This window comes from Staurois parvus, unplaced genomic scaffold, assembly GCF_062004578.1.
Source record: "Staurois parvus isolate SC_StPar_1 unplaced genomic scaffold, SC_StPar_1.0 ptg001362l, whole genome shotgun sequence".
Classification (NCBI taxonomy): Eukaryota; Metazoa; Chordata; class Amphibia; order Anura; family Ranidae; genus Staurois; species Staurois parvus.
The window spans coordinates 183,737-196,339 of NW_028319158.1; the positions used below are offsets into that span (position 1 = coordinate 183,737).

Below are 12,603 nucleotides of genomic sequence, written 5' to 3' on the forward strand. Positions count from 1 at the left end.
TCACAGGAGTACACCCCTCACATTTTTGTAAATATTGAGGGAACCATGAATGCCAGCATGTACTGTGACATACTGAAGCAGAGCATGTTCCCCTCCATTCGGAGACTAGACTGCAGGGCAGTATTCCAACATAACGACCCCAAACACACCTCCAAGATCACCACTGCCTTGCTAAAGAAGCTGAGGGTGAAGGTGATGGACTGGCCAAGCATGTCTCCAGACCTAAACCCTATTGACCATCTGTGGGGCATCCTCAAACAGAAGGTGGAGGAGCGCAAGGTCTCTAACATCCACCAGCTCCGTGATGTCGTCATGGAGGAGTGGAAGAGGACACCAGTGGTAACCTGTGAAGCTCTGGTGACCTCCATGCCCAAGAGGGTGAAGGCAGTGCTGGAAAATAATGGCGGCCACACAAAATATTGACACTTTGGGCCCAATTTGGACCTTGTCACTTAGGGGTGGACTCAATTTTGTTGCCAGCGGTTTAGACATTAATGGCGGTGTGTTGAGGTATTTTGAGGGGACAGCAAATTTCCATGTTATACAAGCTGTACACTGACTACGTCACATTGTAGCAAAGTGTCATTTCTTCAGTGTTGTCACATGAAAAGATAGAATCAAATATTTACAAAAATGTGAGGGGGGGGGGGCTCACTTCTGGGAGATACTGTATATAGCGCCGTCAATTTACGCAGCGCCTTTACATATATATTGTACATTCACCTCAGTCCCTAACCCTCAAGGGGCGTACAATCTAAAGTCCCTAACCCTCAAGGAGCGTACAATCTAAGGTCCCTAACCCTCAAGGGGTGTACAATCTAAGGTCCCTAACCCTCAAGGGGTGTACAATCTAAAGTCCCTAACCCTCAAGGAGCGTACAATCTAAGGTCCCTAACCCTCAAGGGGCGTACAATCTAAGGTCCCTAACCCTCAAGGGGCGTACAATCTAAGGTCCCTAACCCTCAAGGGGTGTACAATCTAAGGTCCCTAACCCTCAAGGGGTGTACAATCTAAGCTCCCTAACCCTCAAGGGGTGTACAATCTAAGGTCCCTAACCCTCAAGGGGTGTACAATCTAAGCTCCCTAACCCTCAAGGGGTGTACAATCTAAGGTCCCTAACCCTCAAGGGGCGTACAATCTAAAGTCCCTGACCCTCAAGGGGCGTACAATCTAAGGTCCCTAACCCTCAAGGGGTGTACAATCTAAGGTCCCTAACTCACATTCATATACTAGGGCCAATTTACCTACCAGCATGTCTTTGGAGTGTTGAGGGAAACTGGAGTACCCAGCAGAAACCCACACAGGCACAGGGAGAGCATGCAAACTCCAGGCAGGTGCTGCCGTGGTTGGGATTCGAACCAGCGACCCCTAGAACTGCCAGGCGGAAGTGCTAACCATTTAGCCACTGGGCTGCACTTACTGCTACTTGTTTTTTCTCAAAATTTCCATATATGCTACACATAGCGCCCCCTGCTGTCTCCTCAGTGCTGCCTGTCTGATGGCTGTCTCTTTCCACAACTTCCTTGATCCCAGCATGCTTTGCAGCTTCTCCTCCCCCTCGCTCACTATTGGCTGGCTTTTGAGTTCCTCACTTGTCAAGAGTAGTCACCCAATAGTAATCTCTCTTCCCCCCCCCCTTTCCTTGTGCTCATTTTACATTGTATCATTACAGAAAAAACACAGATCAATGATACTATCCTATTTGATAAACTCCCCTCTAAAGTGAATCGGTGCATCTGACTGGCCAGGCCGCAATGATGTCACTCCTGCACATGCGCGCGAGAGTCTCGGCCGCGGTGCAGAGCTCTGAAGGCACGGTACTTGTTTTTTCTCAAAATTTCCATATATGCTACACTTAGTTAGCGCCCCCTGCTGTCTCCTCAGTGCTGCCTGTCTGATGGCTATCTCTTTCTACGTCTTACTTGATCCCAGCATGCTTTGCAGCTTCTCCTCCCCCTCGCTCAGCATTGGCTTGCTTTTGAGTTCCTCAGTTGTCAAGAGTAGTCACCCAATAGTAATCTCTCTCCCCCCCCCCCCCCCTTTTCCTTGTACTCATTTTACATTGTATCATTGCTGACATATAACCTGGGAGTGTTCTCCTCCCCCTCACCTGCTATTGGCTGGCTTCTGAGCCCTTCACTTTTCAGAGGTAGACACCCCGTATTTGTATCACCCCTGTTCTTCCCGTGCTCTTATGTTACATTGTATCATTGCTGACATATAACCTGGGAGTGTTCTCCTCCCCCTCACCTGCTATTGGCTGGCTTCTGAGCCCTTCATTTGTCAGAGGTAGACACCCCGTATTTGTATCACCCCTGTTCTTCCCGTGCTCTTATGTTACATTGTATCATTGCTGACATGTAACCTGGGAGTGTTCTCCTCCCCCTCACCTGCTATTGGCTGGCTTCTGAGCCCTTCATTTGTCAGAGGTAGACACCCCGTATTTGTATCACCCCTGTTCTTCCCGTGCTCTTATGTTACATTGTATCATTGCTGACATGTAACCTGGGAGTGTTCTCCTCCCCCTCACCTGCTATTGGCTGGCTTCTGAGCCCTTCATTTGTCAGAGGTAGACACCCCGTATTTGTATCACCCCTGTTCTTCCCGTGCTCTTATGTTACATTGTATCATTGCTGACATATAACCTGGGAGTGTTCTCCTCCCCCTCACCCCGTATTTGTATCACCCCTGTTCTTCATAACCAAAAACCATGTACTACACATATAGGTGAAAGAACCCACCATAGTATTTCTCTGATTCGCCAATAATATAGGTGTGGACTATGAACCAGGGGCGGACTGACCATTTGGAAACTCAGGCACTGCCCGAGGGCCCGGGGTCAGTAGGGGGCCCCATAAGAGGCCCCTGGTACCTTTTTCATAGGCTTTTTTGAGTTTAGGCAAGGACACGGGCCCCATGATCCCCTATTGCCTGGGGGCCCCATGAGTTGTCAGTCCGCCCCGGTTATGAACCGAATAAAATTATGCAAAAAAAATAAGCAGTTGTCAAGAACAAAACCGCAAAAAAGTCGGTATTAATAAATCCCAAGCAGAGTAAATAATGCATCAATTTGGAATGCAAAAAGTAACTTTATTTTATGATCCCGCGGACCATGTGAACAATCGGCTCTTCTCAAAATGAACATACAGAACAAAACTGCAAAGTGACACAAAAACGAGAAGCGCACCAACCTTGCGCATTACCTCAGTAACCAAAATTTATTAATTAGAAAACGGTACTCACAAACAGCGCATAAAATCAGGCATGTTAGTCCTCAAATGGGCTTCAAAGATAAGGAGCCAGCGCGAATCCCATCATGGGGGTAGACACTCAGTACAGCTGACACGTTTCGAAGGCCGTGCCTTCTTCATCAGAGCCATCAGAGGTATGGTCTTCGAAACAGGTCAGCTGTACTGAATGTCTAAAGAACCAGCAAACACAAATGCTCCTGCGCTTGGGGATGGACTCGATGCTACAACCACATTAAGAATGTCCTGGAACATGCACACCTTGCTGCCCTCAAATGGACCGGGGGAATCCAAATATACTGAATGGGGAAAGAACAAAAAGAGGGCGCACAGGCCTAGTGCATTACCATAAAAAGAACAAAAAGAATAAAAACATTTTTTATGGTAATGCACTAGGCCTGTGCGCCCTCTTTTTGTTCTTTCCCCATTCAGTACTGAGTGTCTACCCCCATGATGGCTCTCCTGGCTCTCATCCTACCTGTCACAACGCTCCTTCAGCGTTACCTATAATGCTACCACCTCCCCCTCACTCCCCCTCTCTGTTGGGGTCCCTCAAGGCTCTGTCCTCGGGCCCCTTCTCTTCTCCATCTATACCTCCTCCCTTGGCCAACTCATACACTCTCACGGCTTCAACTATCACCTCTATGCCGACGACACACAAATCTATCTCTCAACCCCCCACCTCACCCCCTTGGTCTCAGCCCGAATCACACACCTACTGAGCGACATATCAGACTGGATGTCGCTCCACTTCCTTAAATTGAACCTCTCCAAAACCGAGTTTCTTGTCTTCCCCCCAGCCTGCACACCACCCCCCATTGATTTCTCCATCACATCCAACAACGCCACCATCAAACCCGCCCCGCAGGCCAGAGTACTTGGTGTCATTCTGGACTCCAACCTATCCTTCCAGCCCCAAGTCCAATCTTTAACAAACTCGTGCAGACTCCACCTCCGCAACATGCAGACTCCACCTCCGCAACATCGCCAAAATCCGCACGTTTCTAACCCCAGAAACCACTAAACAGCTCATCCACTCCCTCATCATATCACGACTCGACTACTGCAACTCCCTCCTCACTGGCCTGCCTCGCCGCTGGCTATCCCCTCTTCAGTCCATCCTGAACACGGCTGCCAGACTCATTCACCTTTCCAACCGCACTGTCTCCGCCACCCCCCTCTGCCAATCCCTCCACTGGCTCCACCCCCCTCTGCCAATCCCTCCACTGGCTTCCGATTGCGCAACGGATCAAATTCAAAATCCTAACGCTGACGTACAAAGCCGTCCACCATACTGCCCCGAACTACATCACTGACCTAATATCCAAGTACCGCCCAACACGCACACTCCGCTCCTCACAAGACCTCCTTCTCTCTAGTTCCCTGGTCTCCTCCTCCCATGCCCGCCTCCAGGACTTCTCCAGGGTGTCACCCATCCTCTGGAACTCCCTGCCCCAACCCATCAGATTATCACCTACTCTCCTCTCCTTTAGGCGCACCCTGAAAACCCATCTCTTCAGGGAAGCCTACCCCACCCCCTGCTAACTTGCCGACCTCCTCCACTCTTCCTACCACCCCATCCCCCACAGCTATCTCCTCCTGTGCCACCACCCCCTCCCTCCTAGATTGTAAGCTCGAAAGAGCAGGGCCCTCGATCCCCTCATGTTTTGCATTGTATTGGTATTGTTCTGTCACATGTTCTGTCCCCCTTTGTAATGTACAGTGCTGAGCCAACTATTGGCGCTTTATAAATACTGTATAATAATAATAATAATGATGGGATTCGCGCTGGCTCCTTATCTTTGAAGTCCCTTTGAGGACTAACATGTCTGATTTTATGCGCTGTTTGTGAGTACCGTTTTCTAATTAATACATTTTGGTTACTGAGGTAATGCGCAAGGTTGGTGCGCTTCTCATTTTTGTTTCACTTTGCAGTATTGGTCGGGCTTCCCCAACCTTGTTAGGAGCTGCACAACCTTTTATGCGCTGGTGGTCGCTTTTCCAGTTCTGGTTCCATCCATTTGCCAGCCGCCTGGGTCCTAGAGCGCAGGGGAAATCGCGTCTGGAACATACAGAACAGCCAGACAACATTAAAAAACAGTACAAATTAAAAAAATGTTTCCATTAGTTACTCTGCTTTGGATTTATTAATACCAACTTTTTTTCAGTTTTATTCTTGACAACCGCTTACTTTTTTTTGCACCTCTGTTCCCCTGCTCTCATGTTACATTGTATCATTACAGAAAGCACAGAGCAATGATACTATTGTATTTGATAAACTCCCCTCTAAAGTGAATCTGTGCTTTCTTAAAGTGATAGTAAACCGTGGCCATAAAAAAACAAAAAAAAAAACCCTGCAAGACAACTTCATAATGTGCTAGTATGCATTGCACCTTGGAACAAAGCCCTCCAGCTGTCTTGGAAATTCGCTTTTAACGAATTTCTCCTTACCGTGAGTACTCGCAGTTAAATGCGCAGCAATCCCCCATAAAGCTGTGCGAATCTCGCTTACCGCGACTGCAGCTTAGCTCCACGATTCCTGCGCCTCCAACTGGTTTAGCTATCTCAGAATTGTGGGGAAATGGAGCTCCAGTTACCTGGGAACGATCACACGACACTCTCAGGTTGCTGTTGGAATTCACATCGAGACTGGCTTCAAACTCAGCCCCCGGTTTTATTACACACACGCCCCCCCCACGTGAGTCAGGTCAATCCCCTCCCACAGAACAATGCATGGGGAGTGCCTATACACAGGATGTACATTCCGATTGGAGCGTAGCCTTTCCTCTTATCTATCACCAGTCCTCCCCTCCCTCCATGAGCTCTCTGAGGGAAGCAACCTTCCCCCTTTACACCAGTCCTCCCCTCCCCCCCATGAACTCTCTGAGGAGAGCAAACTTCCCATTCTATTAGCTCCTAGTGGTATCGCTTCTCGGCCTTTTGGCTAAGATCAAGTGTAGTATCTGTTCTTATCAGTGTCCAGTGGGGGTGCTCCCGACCACTCTGTCTTTGTGAGGTTGGTTGGATAGTACCCTCACTGGTATGATGGGGGTCCGGAAGGCTGGACCGGAGGGACAGAAACCGGGGAGCGCCATGATTCGTTCTGGGGCCTCGGGAGTAATTCCTCTGGGAAGGCTGGAAAGACCCAGTACCTCCTGATTTGAGCAAGCTACCTTGGTCTGGCCAGGGGCTGGGGACGCAAAAAGTCCGCAAACTCAGTGCCCCCTGGGGAGACGCGCTCAGGGGTGTCACTAGTAACACTTGGGTGTGGGACCCCACGGTGTGAAAATGACACTTGGTCACTGTTTTTACACATCTTTTTGCACAGCGCCCTAAGGACCAGGCCTTTTGGCTAAGTCCAGGGCAATTTTTGCTACGGGCCTCAGGGCCTGGTCTGTGCACAATTCGGCACGGTACCACTTTTTTTATTTTTTCTTTACTTTACCTTCTATTTATTTATTATGCACTTCCCACGTTTTGTCACTTTTTACTTTACTTATGTGTGTGTTTTCACGGATGGAGGGTGTGGGTCCTCGGGCCTACCCTGAAGTCTAAGGGGAGGATGTGTGGCCATACGGTTCTTTCCTCCCCTGATCCCTAGGGGACTCTTCTTCGGGAGAGTCCCCTTGCCTAGTACTGGATGTCCGGCTTCGGCTGGGCATAGGGAACGGTGGTCCACCAGGCCTTTTGGCCAGGAGGACCAATTGGGAACCTTGTCCCCGTCAGGAGCTTCGTGCCCCGGGGGATCAGGGTAAGCGGTCCAAGCCCCTTTAGGGGTAGGACACAGCACACCCCTAAGTGCACTTTTTCGTGTGGTGTTTTGCACTTGCACTTTTTTTGTGAACACTTACGGGTTTTTTTCGTTACAGTTGCACGTTTGCGGACTTAAAAAAAAAAAAAAATTAGCTCCTAGTGGTATGTAAATTCTCTGTACAAGCATCCCCTAGATTAAACAGTGTCAGTCTGTATCTGGATGGGCCCGATACGATCTTTATTAAAACACATCGATCCAGATACAGTTCAGGTCAGTAATGGCTTGTAAGATATACATGAGCCTACACATGGAGTTCGCACTGCTTGGCGCCTTGCGGTACGAAGTCCATGTGGTACTATGCTGCTGATATGTGGATACAGGCCCGCGGCCTACCGCTGGCGGCATTCGCATCGAATGCCGTGGTGGTATACACGCCGGTCTATAAGCGCAGATCTGCCATCTCATCCATTACCGAGCTGAGTACTGTAATACATACATTGTACATGCGCATGGCCCAATTGCAGCCTTCAGAGCTTTAATTATACACACCAGAGACATATGAATAACACTCATATATGACACATTTAAAGTTCAACCTGTAAATACAAAATTTCCATGACACAGCGGAGTGCTGTCTGGGCTCCCCAGGGCTTCCATCATCACCTGGTCTTCCTTCCAGGTTCGCGTGCTTCGGCCATCTGACTGGCCGAGCTGCGATGACGTCACTCCAGCGCATGCGCATGAGAGTTTCAGCGCAGAGCCCTGATGGGACGGCACAGGTATGCCATCCCTTCAGAACGAATGCACCGGTGAGGGCAACGGCTGCATCCAGTGTGAATATTTCCTAAACAGTGCAAGTTGTAACAGTTCTTATTATAGGCTTACCTAAAGGTACAAGATTTTGCTTGCAACAGGCTCCCTTTAAATGCTCTTTACGGTAAAAGGAGAGGTCTACTTTGAGCTAAACACTGCTTTTTTCTTTTCCTTTTTTTTTCTTGCAAAAAGTATCTTCAAATACTTATTTACATTTATTTATTATTATAGGTACTTATATAGCGCCATCAATTTTCACAGCGCTTTACATATATATATATATTGTACATTCACATCAGTCCCTAACCCTCAAGGGGCGTACAATCTAAGATCCCTAACCCTCAAGGGGCGTACAATCTAAGGTCCCTAACCCTCAAGGGGCGTGCAATGTAAGGTCCCTAACCCTCAAGGGGCGTGCAATGTAAGGTCCCTAACCCTCAAGGGGCGTGCAATCTAAGGTCCCTAACCCTCAAGGGGCGTGCAATCTAAGGTCCCTAACCCTCAAGGGGCGTGCAATCTAAGGTCCCTAACCCTCAAGGGGCGTGCAATCTAAGGTCCCTAACCCTCAAGGGGCGTGCAATCTAAGGGCCCTAACCCTCAAGGGGCGTGCAATCTAAGGTCCCTAACCCTCAAGGGGCGTGCAATCTAAGGTCCCTAACCCTCAAGGGGCGTGCAATCTAAGGTCCCTAACCCTCAAGGGGCGTGCAATCTAAGGTCCCTAACCCTCAAGGGGCGTGCAATCTAAGGTCCCTAACCCTCAAGGGGCGTACAATCTAAGGTCCCTAACCCTCAAGGGGCGTGCAATCTAAGGTCCCTAACCCTCAAGGGGCGTACAATCTAAGGTCCCTAACCCTCAAGGGGCGTGCAATCTAAGGTCCCTAACCCTCAAGGGGCGTGCAATCTAAGGTCCCTAACCCTCAAGGGGCGTACAATCTAAGGTCCCTACCCCTCAAGGGGCGTACAATCTAAGGTCCCTAACCCTCAAGGGGCGTGCAATCTAAGGTCCCTAACCCTCAAGGGGCGTACAATCTAAGGTCCCTAACCCTCAAGGGGCGTGCAATCTAAGGTCCCTAACCCTCAAGGGGCGTACAATCTAAGGTCCCTAACCCTCAAGGGGCGTACAATCTAAGGTCCCTAACCCTCAAGGGGCGTACAATCTAAGGTCCCTAACCCTCAAGGGGCGTACAACCATTTAGCCACTGTGCTGCCCATTTGTTTTATCACTTTATTTATTTTATTTATATTTTTTGTTTTTCAGCGCAAATCTGTCGAAAGCAGCGTGGGGCTCCCTGGAGAAGAGCGGCGCCCAGCTGTTTATCCGCTCCTATGAGCTAGGAGTTCTCTTCCTGCCATCTGCCTTTGTAAGTTTGTTTCCTCATTTGTAACATTCCTTTTTTTTTTTTGCCTAACTTGATGTTCTGTAGAGAATTAGTGCGTACAGCAGACACAGTGTCCTGGGAACCGGATAATACATTGTATTGGGCAGTCCTAAAAGCTCCCTGTTGGCTGCCTTCCTCTGGGTTCCTCCCTAGAAGGATGGCACCATCCTTGTTCAGGCATCATCCAGGATGACCATCTATTTTCTAGACCAGACTTTAGAACATTAGAACCCCAGAGGAACCCCTAAAATAATGTTTAGGTATTAAGAAACCTTAACTAAAATCTATCATTTGGGGGGGTCAATGGTGAAAAATGCCTTACATTGGGGGTTCATAGAACAAGGCCCTTACAGTGGTGGTCAGAATGCTAAAAAGATCATTGCTTTCCTGCAGTTTCCTTTGCCAAGTGGCATTGGCCCTGGAACAATGCAGACTCCATCTAATGTGAGGTCAAAAAGCCACAGGCCAAGGAACCCCTAGTAACCTCTGAAGGAACCCCAGGGTTCCATACAACCCAGGTTGAGAATGGCCGTTCCAGACTCAGATGTCAGCTCAGAGATGACACAGTCTTGTAAATCCTGGTGTCTGCGCAGTTCTTGGCTGTGTTCACATATGTCTGACACAGATCAGTCCCTGTTACAGCCTCTTTAACCTCTTCAGGCCGGCCGAACGCAAATATGCGGCCTCCTGGCATCTGGGCCTAGACGCCGAGCGGCTGCACATTTGCGTTCTATTAAAAAAAGACACGTGCTGAGAGAGCGCGCCCTGCATGCTCCCAGCACACGTCTGGTACTCACAGAAAGGTCCCAATCTCCTCTTTTGATCGGGACCTTTACCAATCATGTGACCGCCATGACGGCGTGTCATGACGGTCACATGACCCTAAACCCCGCCCCATCTCCCGCCTTCTGAAACCCTTAAAGGACCGGGAGGCGCCGGCTCCAAGGGGTTAATTGTGACTTGTTAAAAAGTTGAAGTGTTGCATTTTAACCACTGGAAGAGAAGAGACTGAGGAAAAGCTTCCTCCTGCCTGCAGCAGACTGATGACATCATCCCAGCCTAGGCAAAGTCACTGACTGGAACTCGAGGATGGCTTTTTAATTATAAAACGTTTTCTGAAAGTGATGCTGTTGTTGCTTGTTGTGACATGTCCGGAACGTATCCAGGCAGACTTGTAAAGTTACTAAAAGGTCCGCTTGGTAAAGCAGGTCTGCAAACTCCTCATTACAGGGTGCACATTGTATACTTTACAAACACCTACAGGAAAAAAATCAGTCTTATAAATGAATGAAAAAAAAATGAATGAGTGAATAAATGCTTCAAGAAGTAACTTCACATCAGAACCCCCCCTTCATATCAGAGCCCCCTTCTCCTCACCACCACCTATTCACATCAGAGTCCCCCCTTTACATCAAATTTTCCTCTTCACATCAGAGCTCCCTTTTTAACATCAGAAGTCCTTCTTAACATCAGAATTCCCCCTTTTACATTGGAATTCCCCCTTTTACATCAGAACCCCCTCTTCACATTAGGAGTCCTCCCTTTCACTACAGAGTCTCCCCCCTTTCACTACAGAGTCTCCCCCCTTTCACTACAGAGTCTCCCCCCTTTCACTACAGAGTCTCCCCCCTTTCACTACAGAGTCTCCCCCCTTTCACTACGAAGTCCCGTCCCCCCCCTTTCACTACGAAGTCCCGTCCCCCCCCTTTCACTACGAAGTCCCGTCCCCCCCCTTTCACTACGAAGTCCCGTCCCCCCCTTTCACTACGAAGTCCCGTCCCCCCCCTTTCACTACGAATTCCCCCCCCCCCTTTCACTACGAAGTCCCCCCCCCCTTTCACTACGAAGTCCCCCCCCCCTTTCACTACGAAGTCCCCCCCCCTTTCACTACGAAGTCCCCCCCCCCCTTTCACTACGAAGTCCCCCCCCCCTTACATCAGAAGTCCCCTTTTTCATGTCAGAAGTCCCCCCTTTTGCATCAGTGTCCCCATCAGAGACAGGGACCAACTGATCTGAATCACCAGTCTGCATAGAGCCTCAGGATACTCCGCTGACCCTAGCTGAGGACTGGATAACATCTCAGATGTGGCCCGCGGGCCGTAGTTTGGACAATGAAAGCCCTGAAACATGCATGCTCCCATATGTCTGTCCTTCCTTGCACGGCTCCGTATCTTTGTATGTAATTATTTGATATAACTAACTGTGAAGTACTTATATACGACATTACATTAATTTCAGGTTTACTATTCCAGCCTGCGAGGTCGCAGTGGGTTAAAAGTTTCCAGGTATCATTAAGTGCCATTAGCTATAACGGTGTTAGAAATGCCGGCCTCATTATACGTCTCTGGAGCGCTGCTACTTACAGAATATTACACTCGGCTCTGTGCGCGGGGGCAGTTAACAGACTCCTGCTAAGTAAATGACACTGTTTACCTTAATACTGCATTAAGCGGCATTTCCTGGCAGCGCTGCATGAATACTGTGCAGTGTCTCTAGGTCCCCCTCCTAGATAATGGGCTTGTTGAATGCTCTTCTATGAGTGTGGCAAACCATGGGGGGACAATTTCCTGGGGCCAGTCTACCTGTTGTCTTAATCTGGAGAAACAGATGCTCTGCGTGATGTCAGGTCATTCTGGCTGCAGGCGGAAGGAAAGAAATCAATGAGAGAAGTTACAGGTTACTCTGATCCCACATGGAACAGTCAGACCTACAGCACAATGGTGACCGCCCTTAAAGCAGAACTCCACAATTGATGTTTGAATGCTGAAATAATAATAAAGTGGCCTCAGAAGGTGTAAACAATTGCCTGCTGGTCTATTGATTCATCTGTAAATTTTCTGTGCTTTAGTTCGGAAACGCTGAACGATTCCTCCATAAGATCCCATCATTTATTGCCTGTGAGCTCCACCCTTTCATGAAGCTGGAACTTTTGGCATTCCTGTTGCGGAGGTCAAGCCAAGCCCAGTTGGTACTGCCCTCCATGGGCAGGACCTACCATCACACACCACATGGTCCACAGCCCATTTAAGAGAGGGTACAGGTTGTGTAGACACTGGCTCTGAGGAAGAGGCACAACCTCGAAACGCGTCAGTATCCAGATGTCTACAGTCCCCCACCAGACTACCTTCAGGGGTATTGGACCATACTGCATTTCTTGTGACATGCTCTCCATTTGATTTTATTTCTCTTGTGAGTATTTTACTTTTTATAAATAAATGTAGCTTTTAAAGGTAATGCACTAGGCCCGTGCGCCCTCTTTTTGTCTCTTCATATACAGTGTTGAATAAGCACGTTAGGTGCATCTGTTGGGTGAAATGTCATAATCACTGTCACGGGTCCCCCACACGCCACGCCCACAGCGATTAGCTAACCAAAGCGCGCACGTGCGGCCGTGACTTGGGGTACGAGG

General features: G+C 48.9%; 1 protein-coding gene and 1 pseudogene across 2 annotated transcripts in view; both read left to right on the forward strand.

Annotated features, from left to right (window-relative positions):
- TDP1 (tyrosyl-DNA phosphodiesterase 1) overlaps nt 1-12,603 on the forward strand; it is a 207,973-nt gene that overhangs the window by 133,306 nt on the left and 62,064 nt on the right. For both annotated transcript variants that reach the window (XR_016308296.1, XM_089661659.1), the window contains one exon: nt 9,074-9,176. Coding sequence is in view for 1 of the 2 variants with exons in the window: in XM_089661659.1 (XP_089517785.1) it covers nt 9,074-9,176 (103 nt within the window). In the remaining variant the exon portion in view is untranslated. Of the gene's footprint in view, nt 1-9,073; nt 9,177-12,603 lie in introns of those variants that run through there.
- Nucleotides 6,173-6,285, forward strand: LOC149436392 (U2 spliceosomal RNA; annotated as a pseudogene).